General features: G+C 43.4%; 2 protein-coding genes across 2 annotated transcripts; one reads left to right on the forward strand and one right to left on the reverse strand.

Moving 5' to 3' along the window:
• The first annotated feature begins 677 nt into the window (after window positions 1-677).
• BIRC2 (baculoviral IAP repeat containing 2) lies at window positions 678-27,494 on the forward strand. Its single transcript, XM_043579175.1, has 9 exons — window positions 678-828; window positions 2,317-4,459; window positions 4,550-4,649; window positions 8,210-8,288; window positions 8,885-8,933; window positions 23,935-24,177; window positions 25,980-26,234; window positions 26,508-26,549; window positions 26,659-27,494. The coding sequence occupies exons 2-9, from the start codon at window positions 3,562-3,564 to the stop codon at window positions 26,850-26,852; spliced, it is 1,860 nt and encodes a 619-aa protein (XP_043435110.1). The 5' UTR covers window positions 678-828; window positions 2,317-3,561; the 3' UTR covers window positions 26,853-27,494.
• On the reverse strand, window positions 714-1,675 carry LOC122482876 (basic proline-rich protein-like). Its single transcript, XM_043579153.1, has 2 exons — window positions 1,669-1,675; window positions 714-1,585 (listed from the first exon to the last, which is right to left on the reverse strand). The coding sequence occupies exons 1-2, from the start codon at window positions 1,673-1,675 to the stop codon at window positions 714-716; spliced, it is 879 nt and encodes a 292-aa protein (XP_043435088.1).
• Window positions 27,495-27,549: the final 55 nt, after the last annotated feature.

Here is a 27,549-nt window from a genome sequence, read left to right on the forward strand (position 1 = left end):
CTGTGTCCTGTTCGGTGACCCGGCAGAAGGGACAGGGGCAGGAAACGGAGACCGCTCAGGTCCTGGAATTCCCCGGCCGCCTGACCACGTGGCTCGCAAGCTGGGAGTCTGGAAAGGTCGCCCCCAGGGTCCCCGCGAGAAGACAGACTGCGTATGAAACGCAGTCACTCGCGGCTCATCACCGTGCGGGGACGCCCTGGGCGTCCTATCTGCCCGCCGTGCACGCAGGCCCCGGTCCCCCGTCCACAGCGGACCGGCCGCCAAGCCCGGCCCCGTACTGCGCTCACGGCAGGGTTGAGCGCTGTCGGGACGAGGACGCTGTCCTGACATACGTGCTCCCAGACCGCAACACCAACAGTTTAAGAACAAAAGGACACACTGAGCGATTATGAATAGACGGGATTCCCGAGAGAGTACAAAGTCCCGACTGCAAGATTAGTGGCCTGACACTCGTCCGCGTACCGCTGGGACTGTCCCGTCCGCCCAGCCCGGCCGAGCGAAAGTCCCCGCAGCCCGCGACCATCCTAAGGCGCGGGCGCCCACAGCGCAAGCGCAAGCGCAGGCGCAGGCGCAGACGCAGGCGCCGACGCAGCTCCGGAGGAATTCCGCGGGGCGTGCCCCGCCCCTCGGGAGGAAGTGAGTCCGGGGCGCCAGCTGGCGTGAGGCCCCGCCTTCTCACGCGAACCCCGGCGTCGCGCTGACGTCAGCGTGCGTCAGCGCGTGCCCCGCCTGGGCGGGGGCTCGGGACGCCGGAGCGGTGCCGGCCGGCCGCATCTCCGGTGGACGCCGCCGCTCGGGCCCTCTGGAGGCCGGCGCGCCGTGTCCGCGGTGAGGGCGGCCCCAGTCCGGGTGCGGGGCGGGTTCGGGGCGGTCGGGGCGCGCAGGCTGGGTGGGGGGAGGGGAAGGCCGCGGGTCCCTCGGCCAGGCGCCTGGGCTCTGTGCTCTCGGTCGCCGACGCTCCCGTGCGGCTCGAGAGCCCGGCCCCGAGGCTCGCGGGCGGGGGGAGTCAGAGCCGAGCTGCCGGGAGGTGCGCTCCGGCCGCCGCCCCCGCATCGTCGGTCGGACTCCGGCGGAGCCGCGCGCTCAGCGTCCCCGCGGGGGCTGGTCGGCTGCAGCCTCTGGAGGGCGGGGTTCCGGGCGCGAGACCTGAGGTGCGGGGTCCTTCGGTTGCGGTCTCCGGAGGGCGGGGTCCGGGTCGCGGGGTCTGGGGTGCGGGGGGCCGGGCCGCCGGGTCCCTCGGCTGCGTCCTCGGGAGGGCGGGGTCCGGGGCGCTGGGGGCGGGCCGCCGGGTCCCTCGGCTGCGGCCTGCGGAGGGCGGGGTCCCTCGGCTGCGGCCTCAGGAGAGCGGGGTCGGGGGCGTGCGGGGTCCCTCGGTCGCGGCCTCGGGAGGGCGGGGGCGGGCCGCAGGGCGTCTCTCGGCTGCGGCCTCGGGAGGCCGGGGTCTGGGGCGCGCGGGGTCCCTCGGCCGCGGCCTCCGGAGGGCGGCGCGGGGGGGGGGGTCCTTCGCCCGCGGCCTCGGGAGGGCGGGGTCCGAGGTGAGGGAAGCCTCGCGCGGGCCGCGGTGTGTGCGGGTTTTCTGGCTGCTCTGTGCGCGCGGGTGAGGTGTTGAGAGGGGCGAGCTCTCGCTGCCTCTCTTCTTAACTGCTAGTCGCCCGGCCCTGCAGAGACTCGGCATTAGCACAGCGTGACTGTCAGGTTACTGCTGTTCGTGTGCCTCTTAGCGACCGCAGGCTCCCTCCTCCGCTGCCGTCTTTTGCGTCCAGCAAACTGCCAGACGTGTCCTGAAGCTGTTAGAAGTGGTCACCAGAAGTGGGGGGACCAACAGCAGCGTAGCTTTCTAGGTGCTAATGTCTGTCCTCAGCACTGTTTGTGTTTTACAAATCACCTTAGTGCTGGGGCGCCTGGGTGGCTCCGTCGGTTAGGCGCGGGACTCTTGATTTCCGCTCAGGTGGTGCTCCCGGGGTCGTGGGATCCAGCCCTGCCTGGGGCTCTGCTGGGGTGGAGCCTGCTGGAGATTCTGGCCTTTTCTCCGCCCCTCCCCTGCTCGTCTTTGTCTCCCTCTCAAAATAAACATTTTTAAAAAAGGAACAGAGAAATAAATACTAAAATTATTTTTAAAAAAGGTATAATCAGTGCTCATGGGGTATGTTGCATTTATTTTAATTAAGAGTTTTTCTAGTTGGAAAATTTTGGTGACTGTTTCTGGAGTTACCTGAAGTGTAAATCGTTTTTAGACTTAGTGAATACCCTGAACAGTCTATTAGTTGTTTACCATGAAAGTACAGTTTTCTAAAATAGCTTTTTTCTTCTTTCCAGATTTTCAGCCTTGAAGAGTCGACTCCCCCCCCCCGCCCCCCATTTCTTTCCCCTGCAGTAATCCCGTTATGGAGAGTCCCATTACGGAGGAACTTTATAAAGGGATATAGTTTGAATTCTATAGAGTGTAATTTTGTGTGTGAATTACAGTTTTAAAACATTAAGCGTTTCCAGAAAGAAGCCTAGTAGGGTCAGTTACTGGTACATGTGCACAAATAGTAATTCCGTTTTTGATGTTTTGTTAAGCATTTGTGGTAACACTAGAAACAATAAGCTGTTATCTTCGTAAGTTGATTTATCTCTACAAAATGAATATATACATGATTTCTAAATGAAAGATAGTTTATTGGCTTTTTAAATGCAGTGTAGAAGTTTCTCTCGTGGGAATTTTATGGTTCAGTAGTTGATGAAGAAAATACCTTCGACTGGTCAAGTATAATAAATTGGTAGGCAGAGTTAGGAAGAAAGACAACATAAGATGCTGCAGGAAATAGAAACAGATATAGACAATATTTAACCAAGGTGGAAGAGTTCGCTTTAGGGAGATTTCGTTTCGTTTGATATCATACACACTAAACAGGCTATAGGTTCGGTAAAGCTTGTGGGTGTTGATATCCCCAGAAATAGGTACTGAAGTTAATGTAACCCACTTAAGTGAATATTGTGATAACCTTTGTGAAATTAGCTTTTAGATAATATGACTATGAAGACTTTAATTCTTGTTTATTAGAATAAAACAAGTTGTTAAAAAAAAATGTTAAAGTGCTTGAAAGAAATCTGAGTATAGGTTTTCCCTCAAGGCATAATCAGTAATTGTCTTGATAAACAGGCTTTGTACCTTATAACTAACAGTAAATTAAAGGCATAATTAAGGTACGTTGTTAATTTAGAATTTTGGGAATATCAGCCTCCTTGCAGAATCCAGCAGTTTTAACATAACTTTCATTCGTGTATCAGCTTCTTTGAGGCCTTTATGTTAGTATAACACCAAATTATGTTATAATCTTAAACAGTACTAAATAGTACCTTGATACTTAAGGAAAGATATTCATCCCACCTGAGTGTAAACTCAGGTATAAATCCTGTAAAGAGGGTGTGGTGAACTTCACATAAGTAGGACCTTACTTGATTCTTTTTTATGGTAAAAAAAAAAACAACAAAAAAACCAAAAAAAAAAAACTAATAGGGCGAAGAGTTGAGAAATTTCATGTGAAGGTTTTTAGCCATCAAAAAGTGAAATCACTCATGCACAAAACTACTTCCCAGAGACTCGTGCCAGGTTCTTCTTGTCAGAGAATTAAGAGTACGATGGAAGATAGCACGATCTTCGCAAATCGGACAGTCGGCAGCAAACAAAGAATACAGTATGACCTTTCATGTGAACTGTATAGGATGTCCACGTATTCGACGTTTCCCGCCGGTGTTCCTGTCTCAGAAAGGAGTCTCGCGCGTGCTGGGTTTTACTACACTGGTGTGAAGGACAAGGTTAGATGCTTCTGCTGTGGCCTGATGCTGGACAACTGGAAGCATGGAGACAGTCCTATTGAAAAGCATAAACAGCTGTATCCCAGCTGTAGTTTTATTCACAGTCTGGTTTCTCTTACTAGTCTGGAATCCACCTCTAAGAATGCTTCTCCAGTGAGAAACAGTTTTCCACATTTGCTGTCTCCCACTTCGGAACACGGTGGCACATTCAGTGGTTCTCATTCCAACCTTTCACCAAACCCTGTGAATTCTAGAGCACTCGAAGACTTCTCCCCGTTGAGGACTAACCCCTACAGTTACGCGATGAGTACTGAGGAAGCTCGATTTCTGACTTACCACATGTGGCCATTAACCTTCTTGTCACCCTCAGAGTTGGCGAGAGCCGGCTTCTATTACATAGGGCCTGGGGACAAGGTGGCCTGCTTTGCTTGCGGTGGCACTCTCAGTAACTGGGAGCCGAAGGATGACGCTCTGTCAGAGCATCGGAGACATTTTCCCAACTGCCCGTTTCTGGAAAATTCTCTGGAGACGCTGAGGTTTAGCATTTCAAACCTGAGCATGCAGACGCACGCAGCTCGGCTGAGAACGTTCGTGTGCTGGCCGTCGAGCGTCCCGGTCCAACCCGAGCAGCTCGCCAGTGCCGGCTTCTATTACGTGGGTGAGAGCCTAGCACAGCTGTGTGTTTTCTCCCGTTCACTTCTGTTTATGTATTACAACTGCATGTTGAACTTGGGTCTGTTTTCTTTAGGTCGCAATGATGACGTCAAATGCTTTTGTTGTGATGGTGGCTTAAGGTGTTGGGAATCTGGAGACGACCCGTGGGTGGAGCACGCCAAGTGGTTTCCAAGGTAATTCTTCTGAAAGGTATTTCTGCACCAAACCCTGGGCTTACAAGGGGTAGACGTCCTTGAGTGGTTTATGTTTACGTTTCAGTATATCAAAGCTGCTTTTATGCCATTGGGGAACATTTTAAAACCCCAAGTGTTAGCGTTAATTATTTTGATGAAAAGTGTTTCAGAATGTTCTCTTCTTTTGTAAGCCATGTATTCAGGATGTAGTTTAACTTGATGATTGGTTTACCATTTTGGCCCTGCGTTTTATTTATGAGGTTCCCATTTTGCTTTAAAGAAATCTTAAGGATTACAAGGATATGTAAAATAGCACGAAAGAACATACATAGGAAAAAAGGAAAAAATAAGAAGGGACATAAAATGATTTAGAGAAGACCTAAAAATACATAGAATAAAAGCTGATTAGGTTTGGTTATGATTGTAAATTATTTTTTTCTCTACGGTTTATCTTCTTTTTTTTTTATTATTTTTTTTATTTTTATTTAAAAAAAAATTTTTTTTTTATTTTTGGGACAGAGAGAGACAGAACATGAACAGGCGAGGGGCAGAGAGACAGGGAGACACAGAATGGGAAACAGGCTCCAGGCTCTGAGCCATCAGCCCAGAGCCCGACGCGGGGCTCGAACTCACGCACCGCGAGATTGTGACCTGGCTGAAGTCGGATGCTTAACCGACTGCGCCACCCAGGCGCCCCATCTTCTTTTTTTTTTTTTTTTTTTTAACTGTATTTATTTATTTTGAGAGAGAGAATATGCTGGTCAGGGGCAGAGAGGGATGGGGATAGAGGATCTGAAGCAGGCTTTGTGCTGACAGCAGAGAGCCCAGTGTGGGACCTCGAACTCCGGAACCGTGGGAGCATGACCTGAACTGACATTGGATGCTTTACTGACTGAGCCCCCCGGGTGCCCCCTTTACGGGTTATCTGTGATCTGTTGCTCATCTCCTGTTAGTCACGGTGTCTCTAGTGGTGTCTCTTGTTTTATGCTGTCGCCTACAAAGAATTGAGAGGCCCTGTTGTTAGTGGAAATAGAACTAGAAATATTTCGTTTTTGAGGAGCTGTGTGAACTTGGATGGACGTCGTGTGACCTATTTGAAACTCTGTCCTCATCTCTATAATGGGGGCGTTGGATTAGACAATTTTTTTACATTGTGGTTAAGAACACATAACAAAATTTATCACTTTTACCATTTTTACCATTTTTAAGTCTGTAGTTCTGTGGCATTAAGTGCATTCACATCGTTCTTCGTCATTACCACCCTCCATTTCCAGATTTTCTCACCTTCCCAAGCTGTCACCTGTACCCATTGCTCCCACCAGGACTCTCCTTCCTGTCTCTGAATCTGACTGAGCTAGTTACCTCATGTAGGTGGGATTGCACAGCACAGTGTTGTGACCTGTGAGTGCCTTTCACAGTAATGAGTCGTCTCTTGAACCCCTTGAAGAAATTGAAACATCCTTTTGTCATTTTTGTGTGATACAGTAAAAAAGAAACCTGAAGTAAGAAATATTTTATTATGGATCAGTACATTGTTAAAAGTTGTGTTTTAAAATTTTATCTTTAAATTCATAATAGAACATTTGACTTTTTTACTCTCAAAGTGACCTATATCTTGGTTAAGTTACGTATGTAGGAAAAAGCATATTGTCAGAATTTTAAATGATTTGATTATGCCTAGCTCCAGGGGGTTGTGTACATGTAATTTGAAATTTAATACTGTATGAAAAAAACAAAAACAGCTTTCCTGTTCCAGTGTTTGAATTACTGCATTTTGTCCTTTATAAAGTAAAACCAAACCAAACCTTGGTTTATTTCTGTCATTTGTGTTTTTAGATGGCTAAATAAGGGAAAAGACAGGGTGCTTTTAGTAAACCGTCTGAAAACAGCAAATTTCAATTGGGGATACCTTTATTAATTGCTAATCACTGTATTGTAACAGTTCATTCGTCAAATATTTGAGTGCCTGCTGGATGCTATTGTAGATACCGGAGACATAGCAGTGACTAAGACAAATCTGTCTTTATCAGATTTATTAGAGGAGGGGAGATATATTAACCAGGGTTCATTTTACTTCCTGCTGTAATCATCAGGAATATAAATTGATTGGTCCCAGAATAAAAATAAATTAAAACCGTGTGAAGATCGAGAACATAGTGACAACCAGCTGTTTTATCTCATTGACAATAAACTTAAGTTTTGAGCAAGCCTGGATGGTGTCTGTTGATTTTACCCAGTCACCAGGTGAAGGGCATTTGGGTTTTTCTCACCGTGGAGTGATACTGAATAAAGCCACTGTAAACACTTGGGAACGGACGTTTTCCTTTTGCTTGGGTGGATAGTTGGGCGTGAGATTGGTGAGTTGTATGGCAAGTTTTAAATTCCTGAGAACCCCTCTATTGTTTTCGGAAGCCCGCCCGCGGTGTGGGAGATCCCCAGGAGCTCATGTTCTTCTCTGCGATTGGGATCAGCAGGTGGTTTTATTTTAGCCGTTCTCGGAGGTATGTCGTGGTATTTCGCTGCGATTTCAGCGAGCATTTCCTTAATGGTTAATGATGGTGAGCTTCTTATTTGTCATCTACATATGTTTTTTGGTGAAATGTCCAAATCTTTTTGCCCATTTTAGTTTTAATTGTTAAGCTTTGAAAAGTTCTTAAATTCTGGGTACACGTTCTTTATCAAGAGTGTTTTGCCAGCTTTCGGCTTGTGGCTGGTCTTTTCATTGTTTTAACAGTGGGTTTTAAGGATGGTAGTTTTTCAGTTTTATTTGGATTATGCTTTTGATCTCTTTGCTAAGAAGTCTTAATTGACCTAGGGACAAGAGAATTTTCTACTGTTTTTCTTCTAGAAGTTACATTGCCTTAGGGTTAAAGCTTAGTTCTGTGTTTCTTTGTTAGTTGACTTTTGCCTGTAGTATGGCAAACAAAGGTGGAGGTTTTTGTTTTTTTTTTTTTTTTTGCAAATGGGTATTGAGTTGTTTAGAACCAATTTATTGAAAAACAAAAGGAATGGAATGCAGGTTACTGGTAACTTCTTTAACAAGTTGTGGTTTGTAAGCAAGAATTTGGGAGACACTGTATGTAGATAGAAATACTTGCATATTTTTTGGAGGGAGGGTTTGTGCTTCACATGTAATCACATATAATGGAAGAGTGGACCCTGGAGAAAGATCGTTAGTTACTTTGTTGTGAAAGACTATATCTTAGAAATACCAAATTACAGTTTCTGAGACTATGTGAAACCCCAAAAGTAAACTGACCAGAACAGCATTTTTCAAGGTTTACCTTGTGCTCCCTTTGAGTTTCAAACCCTTTCATTGTTGTTGTGTGTTAATGTGGTTAAATAGAAAATACCAGAATGCATCAATACGTAGTAAGAGTTAGTAGTGTTATACGAGGTTTTTTTTTTCTGTTTGATATGTACAAATGCATACATATTTGTGTTGTGATGTAAAATATTTATACTCGGGGACACAGTTTGAAAGCCACTTTTCTAGAATGATCAGGTTATATTTTTGGTATATAATACTTGTTAAAAGTAATTTTTCTCCTTTTTTTTAGGTGTGAGTTCTTGATTCGCATGAAGGGGCAGGATTTTGTTGATGAGATTCAAGCTCGATACCCTCACCTTCTTGAGCAGGTGAGTAAGTTATATTTGGCAACACTGACTTTTCTTAAATAATAATAACCAAAAATTATTATGAATAATATTTACATCTGTTTTCCTGTAGATTATGGTTAATTTATGTCCAATTAGTGAGATCTGTAGTTTTACTTTTTGTAACTACGTTGTTCAAGGCTTTTTAGAAAAGGTTTTTTGCTTTTAGTCTTTTGAGAAATCATTCTGCTCCTGTACAGATTTGTGGTGCAATTGGAGGAGGATCTGTAGTGTTTCCTCTATCTTTTCAAGAAAACAAACCAACCAACTTGTTAGGAGTTTGGAATCACTGACAGTGACCTAGCTGAAATACACCTTTTCAGTGGAATGAGAAGCCATTCATATTTGTTCCTCCTTTCCTGAAGCTACAGAAATACTTGAACTTTAATTTGGAAGTAGGTGAAGTTTATGGGGATTTTTATGGTGGTTAAGGTGAAACAAAGCAAAGTAAGTTTATAAATTATCTAGTTGTCGGATGATTATGTACATTACTTAAGGTACACTGATCTTAATGGTGCGCTGTTCAAGGTTGTTTGAGAGTTCCGATTTTACCTATTAATTTTTCTTTTGTTTCATAGCTTTTGTCAACTTCAGATACTCCTGGAGATGAAAATACTGATCCACCAAGTACGTATGAAAATATTCCAAATATAGAATGGACATTTTTATAAGAATGTTAAACATGAAAGGATGTAAAGAGAATTTGATTTATGAGGACATAGGAAAAAGTGTAGGGAAGTTAACAAATATGACGTATGTACTAAGATTCATGACCCTTTTAGAGGATTCTGGCAGGTATACTAATCTTTGTTCTTAAAGTACTGACGTTGCAACTGGGGAGACCAGATGCCTGCAGAAGAGACCTGAGCATCACAGGTAGCTCACAGGTACCAGATTAGAGGTGTGAGCAATACGCCCCTCGTAGAGGGGAAGCTTGCCACGAGCTGGTGTTTTTGAAAAGGGTCAGTTGACATGATGGAAGACTTACGCTACATGTTAGTTAGTTATGAGGTATGTAGTATTCTAGTGCAAGGATAGGCATTTAGTTAACATATGTAAGTTACATACGTTAGTGTGTCCAAAATAGTGAAGGTGACAGTCCATGGTTTCTGCCCTGCACTGAGAAAGGGGTGTTCTGTTGGTGGCACGCCACTGAAAGGAATATTGTCAGAATTGCAGCAGGACCAGAACAAGGTGACCATGATGCATATGGGTCTTGGGAACCATGACATGGGAGGGTTGTTGAGGATTTGGAATTGGTGTTTGACATAACTCCTTCCTGTATGTTAGAACTGGAAAAGCTACCGGGGCCGAGTGGTCTTGGGCCGCCCTGCCGTGATTCCCTCAGAAAATGACATTGCCTCTCTCCCTAAGTTTCGACACCCTCTTCCCTGACTTCCTCGCAGCTCATAGCCTTGCTTCACGGGTGCAGAGAGAACTGCTCCGTCTCCCCTAGCAGAGTCAGCGTCCGCAGGCCATCCTAACGTCTCCTGTCCATTCCCTCTTGAAAGAACTGAGGCCAGCTCTTGCACTTGGCCTTTGTCCTCGTATCTCAGACCTGCTGCCAGTGTTAAGATCTTGGCTGGGGCAGTGACCTTCCCTTTCTGTCTCCAAGTTACTTACTTCATCGTGCAAACTTCCTGTGCCATCGCCACCCTAACAGGACCTTTTCTTGCACCTGTGTTGTCTTCTAGCTGTTGTCTCACTTCTTGGCTTCCTTTTACAACAAAGGAAGAATTTAATCTGAGCTTACGCTCTTCTTTGTCATTTTTTCTTCAGCTTACTCGACTGTAGGCTGTTCTTGTCATGGTCACCAAGAACCACCAGCTCAGTAAATGTACAGATCTGTCCTCAACCTTAGAAACAGTTCAGTGCTTCATCCCTTTCGTCCCAGCTTTATTGGGATGTAATTGACATGCAGCACCATGTAAGTCTAGGGTGTGAAGTGCACAGTTGAGCCACATTAAGATGAACACATTGGTCTCCTCACGTAATTTTAGTTTTTTTGTGAGATAAGAGCATTTAAGGGTTACTTTTTTAGTGACTTCAGAGTGTGTAATACAGTGTTGTCAGCTGTCGCCAATACACCGTACATCAGATCCTCACAGCATACTCCTCTGATAAAGTCCATCCGTGTTACAAATGGTAGGGTTTCCTTTTTCATGGGTTAATAATACTCTGCTGTGTGCGCGTGCCTCCATTTTCTGTATTCATATCTGTTGATGGACACTTAGAGGTCGTCATGAATTGGCTATTGTGAATCCTGCTGCAGTACACACGGGAGTGCAGATAAATGTTTGAGAGAGTGATTCCATTTCCTTCGGATACATATGCCGAAGTGGGATTGCTGGATCATTGGGAAGTTCTGTTTGTAATGTTTTCAGGAATCTTCCATGATGTTATCCACAGTGGCTGCATCAATTTACATGTCCACCAGCAGTGCACCAGGGTTCCCTTTTCTGCATTCTTACTAGCACTTGTTATTTCTTGTCTTTTTGATTCTAGACATTTCAACAGGTGTGAGGTGATACCTCATTGTGGTTTTGATTTGCATTTCCCATTGATTGGTGATGTCGAGCATCTTTTCATACGTCTCTTGGCCATCTGTATGTCTTTGGAAAAATACCTTCAGCTCCTCTGCCCATGTTTAAATTTTTTTTTTTCCCTTGGAGTTCTGGGAGTTCATATACTTTTTGATATTAACCACTTCTCTCATACATGTTTGCAGATACTTTCTTTCACATACTTCCAGATACTTTCTTGCAGATACTTTTTGATACAGTGCCCTTGACTGGTTTTTGCTTTTGTTTCTTGGGCTTTTTAGCGTCCTATCCAAAAAATTCTGGTCAGAGCCAGTGTCTGGGAACTTTTTATCTGTATTTCCTCCTAGGACTTGTATGGTGTCAGAGCTTATATTTAACTCTTTAATCCATTTTGAGTTAATTTTTGTGGTGGTAGAAGGTTTGGGTCCAATTTCATTCTTTTACATATGAGTCTCTCGTTTTCCCAGCACTTTGTTGAAAAGACTCGCTTTTCCCTGTTGAATGTTTTTGGCTCCCTTGTGAAATATTAGTTAACTATATGCACGAATTTATTTTTTTTCTGAGCTCTCTGTTCTGTTCTATGGGCCTTATATGTCTCTCTTTCATCCAGTACCATACTGTTCTGATTCCTGTAGCTTTTTGATTAAGTTTGAAATCGGGAAGTGTGATGCCTCCAGGCTTGGTTGTTTTTTGTTTTTGTTTTTGTTTTTTTCCTCTGTGATGATTGCTTTGGCTGTTTGGGATGAATTTGAGAATTTTTCTTTTCTATTTCTGTGAAAAAGTAACATTGGGATTTTGATAGGGATTGCATGGACTCTATAGATGGCTTTGGGTAGTATGGATATTTTAACAGTATTTTTCCAGTTCGTGAACATGGCATATCTTTCCACTTATTTTTGTCTTCCAGTTTTTTGTTTTTTTAAATCCGTGTCAGTGTACAGATCTTTAACCCCCCAGGCTAAATATTTTTCTTAAGTATTTTATTTTATTGAGATACAGTTGCTTTAATGCTATTATAAATGGGATTTTTTTCTTTCAGTTACTATGTTGTTAGTGTATAGAAATGTGACTTTTTAGTTCTGCAGCTTTGTGAATTTGTTTATTGTAACTTTTTTGTTGGAGTCTTTAGGATTTTGAATATATAATATCATGTCATCTTCAAACATACACAATTAAAACTTCATTTTTATTTCTCTTCTTGTCTAATTGCTATGGCTAGGACTTCCAGTACTAATAAAAGTGGGGAGAGTGGATACCCTTGTTTTATTCCTGATTTTAGAGGAAAAGCTTCTAGCTTTTCACCATTTAGCATGTTAGCTGCAGGTTTGTTATATATGGCTTTCATGTTGTGTCCTTCCATGTCCATGTTTGTCCTTTCTATATGCAACTTGTTGAGAACTTTTGTTGTGAAAGGGTGTTGCCTTTCACATGCAGATTTCTCAAATTTTGCATCTATTGAGTATTGAAAGGATCATGCACTTTTTATCCTTTTTTCTATTAATGTTGTTTGTCGTGCTTACTGATTTGCATATGTTGAACTATCCTTGCATCCCTGGGATGAATCCCACTTCATCATATATGTGATCTTTTTTTAAAAAAAAATTTTTTTTTAATGTTTATTTATTTTTGAGACAGAGACAGAGAGCATGAATGGGGGAGGGTCAGAGAGAGAGGGAGACACAGAATCTGAAACAGGCTCCAGGCTCTGAGCGGTCAGCACAGAGCCCGATGCGGGGCTCGAACTCACGGACCGCGAGGTCGTGACCTGAGCCGAAGTCGGACGCCCAACCGACTGAGCCACCCAGGCGCCCCTATGTGATCTTTTTAATAGGCTGTTGAATTCAGTTTGGTAGTATTTTGTTGATAATTTTTTTTAAGTTTTTATTTAAATTCCCATTAACATATGTATAGTGTATTATCATACACTAGTTTCAGGTGTACAGTATAGTGATTCGACACTTCCACACATCACCCGGTGCTCATCATAGCAAGTGTCCCACCGCTTATCCCCATTACCTGTTTTCCCCATCCCCCCACCCACCCTTACTCTGGTGACCATCAGTCTGTTCTCTGTAGTTAAGAGTCTATTTCTTGGTTGGCTGTGTATTTTCTTCCATTTTCTTGTTGGTTTCTTAAATTTCACATGAGTAAAACCATACGATATTTGTCCTTCTGACTTACTTTGCTTAGCATAATACACTCTAGGTCTATCCATGTTGTTGCACATGGCAAGATCTCATTCTTTTTGATGGCTGAGTAATACTCTGTTACGTATACATACCACATCTTATTTCTTCATTCATCAGTTGGTGGACACTTGGGCTGTTTCCATAATTCACCTGTTGATAGTGCTGCTGTAAACATTGGGGTGCATCTATCCCTTGGAATTAGTGTATCTGTATCCTTTGGGTAAATACCTAGTAGCACAATTGCTGGATGGTAGAATAGTTCTACTTATAACTTTTTGAGGGACCTCCATACTGTTTTCCAGAGTGGCTGCACCAGTTTGCTTTTGCACCATCATCAGTGCAACATCTGTTGTTTTCTGTGTTAATTTTAGCCATTCTGACCAGTGTGAGATGATACCTCATTGTGGTTTTGATTTGTATTTCTGTGATGATGAGTGCTGTTGAGCATCTTTTCATGTGTCTGTTAGCCATCTGGATGTCTTCTTTGGAGAAATGTCTTTTCATGTGTCTGTTAGCCATCTGGATGTCTTCTTTGGAGAAATGTCATGTCTTCTGCCCATTAAAAAAAATTTTTTTTAATGTTTATTTTTGAGAGACAGAGTGTGAGCAGGGGAGGGACAGAGAGAGAGGGAGACACAAAACCCGAAGCAGGCTCCAGGCTCTGAGCTATCAGCACAGAGCCTGATTTGGGGCTCGAACCCCCAAGCCACCAGATCATGACCCGAGCCAAAGTCGGACGCTTCACCAACTGAGCCACCCAGGTGTCTTCTGCCTTTTTTTTCTTTTTTTTTTTTACAAGTTTTTTTTTTTATATGTTTTGGACACTAAAGCTTTATTAGAAAGCGTCATTTGCAAATATTTTCTCTTTAGGTTGCTTATTAGTTTTTTTGATTGCTTCCTTTGCAGAAGCCTTTTGATGATGTCCCCATAGATTATTTTTGCTTTTATTTTCCTTGCCTCAGGAGACATATCTAACAGTTGGTATGGCAGATGTCAGAGGTTGTTGCATGTGTTCTCTAGAATTTTCATGGTTTCCTGTCTCACTTTAGTCTTTCATCCATTTTGAATTTAGTTTGGCTGAAAAGTGGTCCAGTTTCATTCTTTTGCATGTTGTCATCCAGTTTTCCCAACACCATTTGTTGAAGGGACATTCTTCTTCCCATTGGATATTCTTTCCTGCTTTGACACAGATTAATTGACCATATCGTGGTGGGTCCATTTCTGGGTTTTCTATTTGTTTCATTGTGCGATGTGTCTACTTTTGTGCCAGTTCCATAGTGTTTCCATTACTACAGCTGTGTTATAGAACTTGAAGTCCGGAATTGTGATGTTTCCAGCATTGTTTTTTTGTGGTTTTTTGTTTGTTTGTTTGTTTGTTTTGTTTTCCAAGGTTGCTTTTGCTATTGGGGGTCTCTTGTGGTTAGAGATTGCAAATGTTTAGATTGCTTTGGGTGGTATTGACGTTTTCACAATAATTTGTTTTTATGATCCTTGAGTATGGAATGTTTTCCCATTTCTTTTGTCTCATCTTCGGTTTGTTTCATCAGTATTTTATAGTTTTCAGAGTACAGATATTTCATCTCTTTGGTTAGGTTTATTCCTAGGTATCTTATTCTTGATGCAATTTTAAATGGGATTGATTCCTGAATTTTTCTTTCTTTTTAATTATTGATGTATAGAAATGCAACAGATTTCTGTACATTGATTTTGTATCCTGTGACTTCACTGAACTTGTGTATCAGTTCTAGCAGTTGTTTGCTGGAATCTTTTGGGTTTTCTATCTAGAGTGTCATGGTATCTGCACATAGTGAAAGTTTGACCTCTTCATTGCTGATCTGGATGACTTATTTATTTTTGTTGATTAATTGCTGTGGCTAGGACTTCTAGTACTGTATTAAATAACAATGGTGAGAGTGGACATCCCTGTCTTCCTGACAATAGAGGGAAAGCTCTCAGTTTTTCTTCCTTGATTATGATAGTAGCTGTGGGATTTTCATATATGGCCTTGATGATGTTGAGTTGTATTGCTTCCAAACCTACTTTATTGAGGCTTTTTTCATGAATGGATGTTATATTTTGTCAGATGCTTTTTCTGTCTGTTGAAAAGATCATATTGTTCTTACTTTTTATTAATGTGGTGTATCAAATTGAGTGATTTGTGAATATTGAACTATCGTTGCAACCCAGGAATAAATCTCACTTGATCATGGTGAATGATTGTTTTAATGTATTGTTGGATTTGATTTGCTCATATTTTGTGGGGAATTTTGCAACCATGTTCATCAGGCGTATTGGCTTGTAATTGTCTTTAGTGGAGTTTTAGTCTGATTTTGGTATCAGGGTAAAGCTGGACTAATAAAAGGAATTTGGAAATTTTCCTTCCCCTTTTATTTTTTGGAATAGTTTGAGAAGAATAGTATTCACTCATCTTCAAATGTTGGTAAGAACTCACCTGGGAAGCCATCCGGCCCTGGACTTGAGTCTGTGGGGAGTTTTCTGATTACTGATTGAATTCCTTTGCTGGTTTTTGGTCTCTTCAAGTATTCTATTCTTCGTGTTTCAGTTTAGGTAGTTTATATGTTCCTAGGAATTTATCCATTTCTTTCAGGGTTGTTCAATTTGTTGCATATAGTTGTTCATCATATTCTGTTATACTTGTTTGTATTTCTGTGGTGTTGGTTCTTTTTCCTCTCTCATTTGTGATTTTATTTATTTTTAGGTCCTTTTTCTTTCTTTTCTTTTTGATAAGTCTGGCTGGGGGGTTATCACTTTTAACTAAGTTTTTCAAAGAACCAGCTCCTGGTTTCATTGATCTGTTCAATTTTTTTAGTTTCTATATCATTTGTTTCTGCTCTTATCTTTATTGTTTCCCTTTTTGTGCTGCCTTTAGACTTTGTTGTTCTTTTTCTAGCTCCTTTAGGTGTAATGTTTGGTTGTGTATTGGAGATTTTTCTTGCTTCTTGAGCATGTTCTTTTTTTTTTTTTTTAACGTTTATTTAATTTTAGAGAGAGGAAGAGTGCACGAGCATGAGCAGGGGGGAGGGGCAGAGACAGGGGAGACTGAGAATCCCAAGCAGGCACAGGCCTCCATCTCAAGAATTGTGAGCTCATGACCTGAGCTGAAATCAAAGTTGGGTGCTTAACTGAGCCCACCCAGGTACCCCTGGTAGCATGTTCTTTAACCTCCATGTATCTGTGGTCTTTTAGTTTTTTCTTGCGGTTGACTTCTAATTTCATAGCAGTGTTGTCAGAACACATGCATGATGATCTCACTTTTTTGTGCTTGTTGATTTGTGACCTAATATCTGATCTCTTCTGGAGAATGTCCCATGTGCACTTGAAAAGTATGTGTGTTTTAAGAGACTCTTAAATACTGAGAACAAACTGGGGGTTGATGGGGGGTGGGGAAGAGGGGAAAGTGGTGATGGGCATTGAGGAGGGCACCTGTTGGGATGAGGTCTGGGTGTTGTATAGAAACCAGTTTGACATTAAATAATATTTAGCATATAATTCTGTTTAGGTGATGTGTCCATTGATGTAAGTGGGGTGTTAAAGTCCTCTACTATTATAGAACTATAATCAATGAGTCCCTTTCTGTTATTAATAGTTTTATATATTTGGGTGCTCCCGTGTTGGGGACATAAATATATAGTTGTTATCTTGTTGATTGTCTCCTTTGTTGTGATATAATGCCTTTCTTCATCTGTCGTTACAGTCTTCTGTTTAAAATCTAGTTTTATATAAGTAGTGCTACCATTTCTTTAGACGTTTAGACTGTTTTCTTTAGACGCCATTTGCATGATAAATGTTTCTCTATCCCCACTTTTTAAAAAAATTTTTTAAATGTTTTTTTATTTATTTTTGAGAGTCAACGAGAGTGAGAGCGAGCACAAGTAGGAGAGGGGCAGAGAGAGGGGGAGACACACAGTCCAAAGCAGGCGCCAGGCTCCGAGCTGTCAGCACAGCCTGACGTGGGACTTGAACTCATGAACCATGAGATCATGATCTCAGCCAAGTAACCAACTGAGCCACCTAGTCGCCCCTCTATCCTGCTTTGAATCTGCAGGTGTCTTTAGGTCCAAAAGTCTGATAGTCAGCATATAGATAAATCTTGAGTGTTGTTGTTGTTGTTGTTTTTTAATCCATTCTGATACCTTATTTTTATTTTTATTTTTTTTACTGGAGACTTTAGTACATTTACATTCAGAATAATTGTCAATAAATAGGAATTCAGTGCTTTTTTATTACTTTGTTTCTGGAGGTTTTCTCTGTTCCTTTGTTATCTTTGTCACTTGTGGTCTCTCCTTTCCACTCAGAGTCCCCTTTAATATTTCTTGCAGGGCTGTGGGCAGTGGTTGGTCCCTGGCCTGAGTGTAGCGAGTTTTAACGATGTTTACTCTGGTCTGCTTGAAGTGAGACCTGTCACCACCTCCATTGGAACTAAAGCTCTGCAGAGCTCTCTGGTTCGGAGATGTGGTGTGGGCGGGTGTTTCTGTCTGTCTTCTGAGGAAGGAGTCGCCCACACTGGGATTGAGGCAAACCTGACTGAGAAGGGTAGTACTGGTAGAGCGCAGGGGTGTGGGATCTGGTGTAAGCAGGTTAGGCAGCCAGTGTGGGCGCTGTGCTGTTTACTGCAGGTGGCTCTCTGTTGATGCTGAGAGAGAGGCAGGGGAGGGAAATGGCAGCAGCTGGCTTCTTTTTCCCCTGGGAGGGAGCTGGCTGCTTTTTCCCTGTCTCCCAGAATGCTGCCTCACAGGGAAGCCACTTGTGCCCCAGGCATTTTTCAGATCCTGTTTCCATGCTGTCTGCCTCCGGGTTGTTTGCCTGCCTTTTCCCCAGGTAACTCTTAGGGGCTCCATCTCAGTCAAGCCCTCTGACCTTTGAAACTACAGGCTTTAAGCCCTCCTGGTGGTAAGAATTCATGAAAATCAGCCCCTCTCATTTTCCAAGCCAGTGGCTTTGGGGAAACATTCTCCTTGTGCATTCACCTGTGTGTTCCTCTCTCTCTCTCCCTTCTCTGCGACCATGCCCAACCCCCCCCCCCCCCCAATCCACAGCACCTGTGATCCATTTCCCCCCCAAACCACGTCTGTACACTTGTTACCTTCCTCAGTGGTGATTTCTTCTCTCCCTTGAGTTGTGGAGTTTGTTCTGTTAGTCTTCAGGTTGATTTCTGGATATGGAGTATAATTTGATAGTTACCCAGTTGTGTTGGAGGGATGAGATGAGCCTGGGGTCCTCCTCCTCCACTGCCATTTTAGCCCTCACCGTCCCCAAGAATTTTAGTGTCCGTGTTCATTCAGGATATTGGCCTGTGGTTCCTATTCATGTAGTGTCTTTATCTGTCTTTAGTGTCTTGCTGCCTCATGAAATGAGTCTAGGATTGTTCCCTCTCTTCATCTTTTTGAAAGAGTTTGAGAAGGATTGGTGTTAATCCTTTTTAAAATATTTGGTAGAATTCATGAATTCAGTCATCTAATATTTGACTTTTCTTTGTTGTGAGGTTTTTATTACTGCTTCAGTCATCTTAGTTGTTATTGGTCGGTTCAGATATTTTATGTTTTCCTGATTTCAGTCGTGGTTAAGTTGTAGGTTTTTAGGGATTTATCCATTTCATATAGATTGTTTAGTTTGTAATGTTCACAGTAGTCTCTTAGGATCTTCTGCATTTTTGGATGTGTTTTAATGTGTTCTCTTTCATTTATAATTTTGTATGAGTCTTTTTTTCTAGGTTAGTCTTGCTAGAGGTTTGTCATGTTTTTGTATATCTTTTCAAAAAAACCCAACTGTTAGTGTCACTGTTTTTTCCTATGGTCTTTACAGTTTCTGTGTCACTTACTTCTGCTCTAATCTTTAATATTGTCTTCTTTCTGCCCACCATGGCTTAGTTCATTCTTTTTTTGCATTCTTTTTTGTTTTTTGTTTTTTAAAAAATATTCAACTGTTCTGTGTCTTTTAATTAGAGAACCTAGTTCATTTACGTTTTAAAGTCATTACTGGTAATGTAAAGACATTTGAATTCCTTTGTTCATTTCTTCCTCTCTGGCTGCAGTTCTTTTTAATTTATTTTTTGTAGTGGTATGCTTTTAATTAATTTTTCTTTACATTTTGTGTATCTATTCTAGGTTTTTTCTTTGTGTTCACATGAGGTTTAACCTAAAACAAAGTATAGATGTAAGTCTGTTTTAAGCTGGTAACAACTTACACTTTTATTATCTTTACCGTACATTTTACACTGTTGATGCCGTACTTTATATCTTTTCCTATTTTGTATCCATTCAAGTTATTTTAGCTATAGGTATTATTTACTTAGTTATTTTTTAAGTAGGCTCCACACTCATCATGGAACTTGAACTCACAACCCTGAGATTAAGACCAGAGCTGAGGTCAAGAGTCGGGTGCTTAACCGACTGAGCCACTCAGGTGCTCCTAGCTGTACTGTCCTTTAGCTTTTTTTTTTTTTTTTTTTTTTTTTTTAAAGTTTTTTTTTTCTCAACGTTTATTTATTTTTGAGACAGAGAGAGACAGAGCATGAGTGGGGGAGGGGCAGAGAGAGAGGGAGACACAGAATCGGAAACAGGCTCCAGGCTCCGAGCCATCAGCCCAGAGCCTGACGTGGGGCTCGAACTCCCGGACCGCGAGATCGTGACCTGGCTGAAGTCGGACGCTTAACCGACTGCGCCACCCAGGCGCCCCATCCTTTAGCTTTTATACCAGAGGAATGGTTACATGGTAGGGAATCCTGAATTTGACTGATTGTCTACCTTCACCGGTAAATTGTGTGCTTGTATATGTTTTCATGTTACTGAGTGTCCCTTCAGTTTGCCCCACTCCCTTTAGCATTACTTGTGGGGCAGGTCTAGGGTGAATAACTCCTTCAACTTTTGTCTGGAATGTTTTTACCTTTTCTTATTTTCTGAAGGACAGTTTTGCAGTTATTCTTAGTGTGGTTCTTGTCTTTTCACTCTTTAGTGTATCCTGTCAGTCTCACCTGGCCTGCAGGGTTTCTCCAGAGTCTGCAGGTAGCCTGAGGGTGCCCCTTGTATACAAGGAATCTTTTTTTCCCTCAGTTTTCAAAGTTCCCTCTTTGACTCTTAACATTTTGATTATTGCCTATCTAGAGGAATGTTTGGGTTGATCATGTTTAGGGTTCTCGGATTTTACTGTTGCTGGGTATCCATATCTGTCTCCTGATTTGGGACTTTTTAGTTATTATTTCTTTAAATAAGTTCTCTCCTGCTTTTTCTCTTCTGGAACCCCTGTGATGGGATATTCACTTGTTCGGTGGTGTCCTGTAATTCACATAGGCTTTCTTCACTTTTTTGTTCCTATAACCGGCTAATTTCAGATAATCTCCCTTCACTCTCAGATTCTTTCTTCTCTGTGGTCAACGCAGTTACTAAAGACCTGTGCTGAATTTTTCAGTGTATTTTTCAGCCCTAGGATTTTTTTTTTTTTGTGGTTTCTGTTTATTAAATTTCTAATTTTGTTCACGTATTATTTCATTTAGTTGCCTTCCTTTGTTCTCTTAAATTTCATTAAGTGTAAGATGATAACAAATTGTAGATCTCTTTTCATTTCTTTGGGGTAAATTCCTGGACCTTTATTGGTTTTCTTTGGTGTTGTCCTTTTGCCTGTTTTGCATGATCTGAGTAGCATTTCGGTGGTGTCCGCATTTGAAGGAAGAACCATCTTTTCTGGTCTTTACACTGGTTTTTGGCAGATAAAGACCTTTTCCTGTCTTTTCCCTTGGTCGATGCTTGGTTGGAGCCAGTTTTAAAGCTGTTGCTAGGTGTGTGGTGGAATCCGTGGTTGGTCTTGTTTCCAGCAGCTGGGGTTGGCATGGATCCTGTCTGGTCCATCCCTTGTTGGGCGGTACTGCCTCCAGTGCCAGTACATTCTTCTGTAGGATGTTGGGATAAGGGTCTGCTTCAGTGTCCACAGTTGGGTCCTCAGACAGCACGACTGTTACCATATACACAGATGGGTGTGGCTCCCTCTGGGTCCTCGGGAGGGCTCCTGTTGGGTCACTGATGGGTTCCTGTGTTGGCGGGACTGGCCCTGGACAATGGCTGAGAGGGGTTGGAACTGAGTCCCAGGGCTGTTTCAGGTCCTACAGCCAAGATTGAGGTCTGTAGACCTGGCTCTGGAGACACAGGTGGCCTTGTCTCCTGCGAGATGGCTTGGGGGGGGGCAGGACTGTTTCCTGATGGCATTTGGAGGCTGGAGCCGTTTCAAGGTCTGCTGAGGTGGAGACAGGAGTGTCCTATGCCAGTTGTATTGCTGTGGACCGAGACTAGGGGAGCTGGAGCCAAGTACAGGGGTCCCTCAGGCACTCTAGGTGTGTACTGGGGATGTCTCTTGCTGGGTCCCGGGGCTAGCAGGCCTGTCTGCAGATTGCAGCTGGGATAGGTTGGAGCCTCTTTACGAGGTCCTTTCATAGTCTGCATTTTGACTGAATTTGGTGTGTTTATCTCTCGTGGCTCCCAGACTATGCCAGATCCAGTTCACAGGCAGTTTCAGTGTCTACAGACCTGTTTCTATGCCAAAGCGTGGGTAGGCCTAGCTCCTCCTCATTCTGTGTGTGGTGGGATGCTGGTGCAGGGTCAGGCTGTGTGGGGTGCTGGTGCAGGACCAAGACGTGGGGGGTGCTGGTGCAGGGTCAGGCCGTGTGGGATGCTGGTGCAGGGTCAGGTTGTGTGGGGTGCTGGTGCAGGACCAAGACGTGGGGGGTGCTGATGCAGGGTCAGGCCGTGTGGGATGCTGGTGCAGGGTCAGGTTGTGTGGGGTGCTGGTGTAGGACCAAGATGTAGGGGGGGTGCTGGTGCAGGACCAAGACGTGAGGGGTGCTGGTGTAGGACCAAGACGTGGGGGGTGCTGGTGCAGGGTCAGGTCATGTGGGATGCTGGTTCAGGGTCAGGCCGTGTGGGGTGCTGGTGCAGGACCAAGACGTGGGGGGTGCTGGTGCAGGACCAAGCCAGATGGCCTGTATCCACGTCCTGAAGGGTATGGAGTTGTGCGTGGGTCTGTAGCCAGGACTGTCAGCCCTGTGGGTGCCCGCCCGTCTTGTTAAAACAGTTCTTGGTTTTGTACTCCACTGGGGTTTCAAAATCTGCCTGCATCTCAAAGCTTGCTCAGAAGCGCTGTTGTTGACAGGTGGATTCCAAGTTGCTGTTGAGTCAAGAAACATGTGGGGGGACGTCTTACTCAGAAGTCTTGCTGACATGATTGTTCTGCATCCTTCTTGAGACATCTTCTCTGCTTGGCTTCCTGGACACCACATTCTTGGTTTTCCGCTATTTCTCTGCTTAATCATGAACAGCCTCCTTTGTGGCTCCTTTTTCAAACCACAAATGATAGAGGATCCCTCAACACTTGGCCCAAATTTATTTCTTCATTTTATGAGCTTCAGGCTGGCATGTCCACCTACGTGTTTGAATCTCTACTTGACTATAGTGGGTATTTCAGGGTTAATATGACCAAAGTAAATCTTTTCTCTTGTCTGTCATCCCTTGGATTTGTTCCTTGTCTGGTCTTCCCTAGCTCTGCTAACGGCCCCCACCTGTTAAGGTCAAAAAGTTGACTCTGGGTAGGCATCATCCCAGTTTTTCTCTTTAGTTTGTATATTTAATCCGTGGAGGTCTTTCCATCTCCTGCCTTCATACTGTGCCCCAGATCTCGGCGCCCCTGCCCAGCACGACCGTCCACATGCCTTCATTGCCTGTGCCCCAGATCTCAGTGCCCCCGTCCACCTGATGGAGACCTGTCATCATTGTCTGTCATAGTGTCCTGATTGGTCTCCTCATCCCATCCTACCTCATGAGAGTTGATCACAGAGCTGCCAGAGTCACCTTTGGGAAAAACAAATCAAATTTCATCTATTGCTTAAAGTGTTTGCATAACATTCTAGCACATAGTAAAATACAAATGTGCAAGGCTCTACATGATCTGGGGATCATTGTATCTCTTGACTACTTGTCACTTATACACTTCTTGTATACATTGAGATGATTTTTGTCTTGTTTAGGGCTTTTACGGTTGCTTTTCTGTTTGCCTAGAGATTTTTTTCCAATACTCCTGGAGCTCCTTCTTCTGGTTCCCATGTGTGTTTTGGTGTTTGTTACCTTCAGACAGCTTTTCCCCAGATGTTTGAACAAGGGAGTTGTTATTATGCCAGTTCTCCAGTAGGTGGCAGTCAGGTTTCTTTGTAATTTTCACACGTGTCCCTGTTCCCTGGTAATGCTTTCCTGGCCACCACCCCCCCCCCCATCATTTCCATTGTCTACCTGCCTCCTAGTTTATCTTACTCATTTTCTTGTTTTCCACACCTGTCACTGTCTGATACCACATTACTTCTTTACCCACATTTTACATCTTGAGACATTTTGCACAAACTGGTCTCCCATGTCACTCTCCTTCCCATATTGTTCTGATTCGTCTGTTCACCTCTGTAGATGCTGTTTATCCTTCAAGTCCAAACTCTGATGCCATCTTTAATGAAGTCTTTGTTGATTCCCCCCCGCTTTCCTGGACTATACCTACGTTTGTATAGTGTATTGGTTCCCCAAAATGGCCGTGCCTCAGAATCATTTCGGGGATTTAAAAAAGACATGAATTCCTAAGTGCTGTCCTTAGCGAGTCTCTCATCAAGTAGGTTCCAGGACACAGCCCAGGAAGTGATATTTTGGAAAAGTGTATTACACTTGTTATAGTCTCACTTGTTATTACAGTCTCACTTGAACCTTCTTGAGTTGATACTTTTGTTGGAATTATAGGTAATCGGTGCATATAGCTCATGTCCCTTACCAGGATATATGCCTGGTAAGGGACATACTGTTTTTCTCTGTATTTTTATGTTTGTGGAACTTACCATTGGTAACCTGTCTTTTCAAATAGTTGTTCATTTTGGGCCTGGAGAAAATTCCTCCGAAGATGCCGTCATGATGAACACACCCGTGGTGAAAGCGGCCTTGGAGATGGGCTTCAGTAGAAACCTGGTGAAGCAGACCGTTCAGAGCAAGATCCTGACGAGCGGGGAGAATTACAAAACAGTCAGCGATATTGTGTTGGCACTTCTTGATGCTGAAGATGAGACCAGAGAAGAAGAGAAGGAAAGACAAACTGAAGAGCTGGCATCAGGTATTGGGGAGTGTTAGTCACCTGCCTTATTGCCATGAGGATCCTGGGACTGGGTGACCCGATGCAGGTCTACCCGCCTCTGCTCACTGCTGGCGGCCGTGCGTCGTTTCCTTCTGCCCTGTGGGCGGTGCTGATGATCATTTGACCGTGGCTTTCTAGGCTTTCTAAAATACATTTATCTTTCAGTAACACCTGAGACTTATGCTAATCAGAGGATCTCAGCATCACTTTTCTTGAGCCTTATTGCTTTTCTTCTTGATATAGAACAATTTTAAATTGTTTTGAGAAAGGAAGATTTTAAAGTTGAGTGCAGGTTGTGTTTTTGTTTTTTTTTTAAGATCACCTTCTTCAAATCGTACTCTTAAAGCAGTATTTTAACCCCCTGATCCTTGCTGAGTGGTCCTTATACAGAAAATAGAGTAGTGGTGAAGTCCTAGGACTTGGTGAGCAGCCCTGGCGCAAGGGCACTATCTTGGTGTCCGTCCAGGTCAGGCTAAGCCCCCCGAGTGATCGCTCCTTCTGCAGTGTTAACTGAGCGCGAGCACCTGTGTCAAGTACTGTGCCGACTGTGGTGCTTGCTCGGGGCTCCCAGACTCGGTGTGGGGTCTAGGGGAGGCCCCGAGTTGAGCCGGCAGAGGGGAGGGAGGTGGTGTCTGTAGTGTCTACTGGGGTTTGGGCTGGAGCTTGCGAGGAACCACAGGAGGAGTTGAGGACCTTACTCTCACGTAGGAAAGTATTTCAGGTGTGGTTTCTCAGTTGGTACAGATTTGTGTTTAAATCCGGGCTCTGTCAGCACGCTGCAGTTTCCGTAACCAGACGTCGGCCGTGTCCCCTGTGGAGTGGAGAGGACAGTGGCACACGCTGTGTGGGTCGCTCTAGGATGAAGGGAGAAGCTGCAAGCACCTGAAGACGCCTCATGTTCACTCGATTGACCCGGAAGGGGTCGCGCTCAGGGCAGGCAGCCAGGGGGCCTGGCCTGGGCGGGGAGGCTCCGCGGTAGCCATGGACTCGGAGGGAGGAGCACTCTGCTGGGATGCTGGCTCTGCTGCCGGTGCTTTCTCTGACCGCAGGGACGTCAGTCGTTGCTGAGGCGGTGGTGTCCGTATTTGAAAGTGAGAACCGTCATACCTGCCTTGTTTACCTGACGGGATCTTTTTATCAAATAAGGAAGTTGATATGAAAGTGCTAATGAAATTAAAGTGATATAATGGAAATAGAAGTCAGTATTATTAGGGGTGCCTGCGTGGCTCAGTCGGTAAAGTGTCCGACTTCAGCTCAGGTCATGGTCCCACAGTTCTTGGGTTTGAGTCTCACTTCAGGCTGTGTGCTGACAGCTCGGAGCTTGGAACTTGCTTCGGATTCTGTGTCTCTCTCCCTCTGTGCCCTTCCTCCACTTGCGTGTGTGTGATCTCTCAAAAATAAACGTTAAAAAAACTTAAGTCAGTGTTATCAGTTTTGCTGGGGGGTGGAGAAGTAGAGGTGGGAAGTTTCTACTGTCCTTTAAAATTCTCTTAGGTAGCAGGGTTATGAGACATGTAAGTATGTAGACTTTTAGAAGTGACAGGAACAGACACTGTGTGTTGTGTGCACTACACAATATGCCCTAGCTGTATCTTCCAGAAGTTTTCTAGATGATAGGCATTAAATTGCAAACAGGTAATTTTGTGCTTCTTTTTCAAGCTCCTATGTATTTACTGCCTGAACTGTTTGTAGGCTTGGTTGTTAGTGACTGTGTGTGTGCACATGGTTGGAACGTTTTAAAATCTAACGGATTTTTTTCCTTTTTTCTTTTTTAAATGAAGATGATCTGTCATTAATTCGGAGGAACAGAATGGCTCTTTTTCAACAGTTGACGTGTGTGCTTCCTATCCTGGATAATCTTTTAAAGGCCAATGTCATTAATAAACAGGAACATGATATTATTAAGCAAAAAACACAGATACCTTTGCAAGCAAGAGAACTGATTGACACCGTTTTGGTCAAGGGAAATGCTGCTGCCAACATCTTCAAAAGCTGCTTAAAAGAAATTGACCCTACATTATATAAGAACTTATTTGGTGAGTTTTTGGTAAAATTATTTTAGAAACCTTTCAGATGATGTTCACTTTTAAGTTTGACAAAAAGATAAATGTAATTCACAAACTGTGGTCGATAAATGTAACTCGCTCTAAGAAAAGGAAGATTTCGTCACGGACGTAGTAGGGCTACGTGCTTCCTGACAGTCTGTAGGTAGAACCTGTGTTCACTAGACAGCGGGTGGGGAAGAACGAGCAGGTGAAGCCACCTTCTGTTTGGTGGAATAATGCTTTTTGTTGCTTTTCTTTCCTTAGTGGACAAGAACATGAAGTATATTCCAACAGAAGATGTTTCAGGTAAAACAAAATTCAGACCCAAGACCAACCTGAAATATTACCATGGTTAAAATTTCTAACGGGAATTAAGTAGGAACTGAATTTCACTCAAGTGTTCTATTCGTCTCAGGTCTGTCGCTGGAAGAGCAGCTGAGGAGGCTGCAGGAGGAAAGAACCTGCAAAGTGTGCCTGGACCGAGAAGTGTCCATAGTGTTCATTCCCTGCGGCCACCTGGTGGTGTGCCAAGACTGCGCCCCTTCCCTCAGAAAATGCCCCATTTGCAGGGGTATAATCAAGGGCACCGTCCGGACCTTTCTCTCATAAAAGAAAAACCGTATGTTTGCTTATGTAGAAAAGTGTCGAAAACATTGTTGAACATTTGAAGCCATCCGGAGTATAGAAAGAATGATTGTTCTTTAATTATGACACTTGTAATCTGCTTTGGTACTAGTGGTCTTGTTTCAAAAAATAGTATCATTTATCCTATTTAATGCTAGTCTTTATTGCTACAAAAGGGGAAGTTTCCGTTTGGCGGGCCCTAGTGCCGTACGTGTGTGAGCACAGGCGTAGCCTCAGCGCTGGGGAGTCACTGCAGCAGTGCCTAGTGTTGGAATTCTTTCTGGAGGCTTTGAGTGCTGCATTAGCATGTAGTGGAAAAGAAATGGACACCAGGAGCTCTGGACTTTCCCCAAATCCTGGTGCCAAATTCTCTCTGGTGTTTTTTCATTTGTGTTTTGAAATAAGTGTGTTTTTCTTACTGGTACATAAGCTTTTTCTTAATTTGTGAGAAACATCTTAATAAAGTTCTTTAAAAAGATTGCACCATCATTTTTTTCTCTTAAAAATTATTTTCTATATACCTTATGAGATTTAAATGAGTTAATAATGTACATAACTGTAGTGTCTGTCACCCTGTAAGCACTCAGATGTTAGCTGTTAAATAAAAAATTGAATTCATAAAACAGATTACTAAGAAGTGTTTAATGTGATCTATGAAATTCTTTTAGATGACAGTATCTAG

This window comes from Prionailurus bengalensis, chromosome D1 (assembly GCF_016509475.1).
Source record: "Prionailurus bengalensis isolate Pbe53 chromosome D1, Fcat_Pben_1.1_paternal_pri, whole genome shotgun sequence".
NCBI lineage: Eukaryota > Metazoa > Chordata > Mammalia > Carnivora > Felidae > Prionailurus > Prionailurus bengalensis.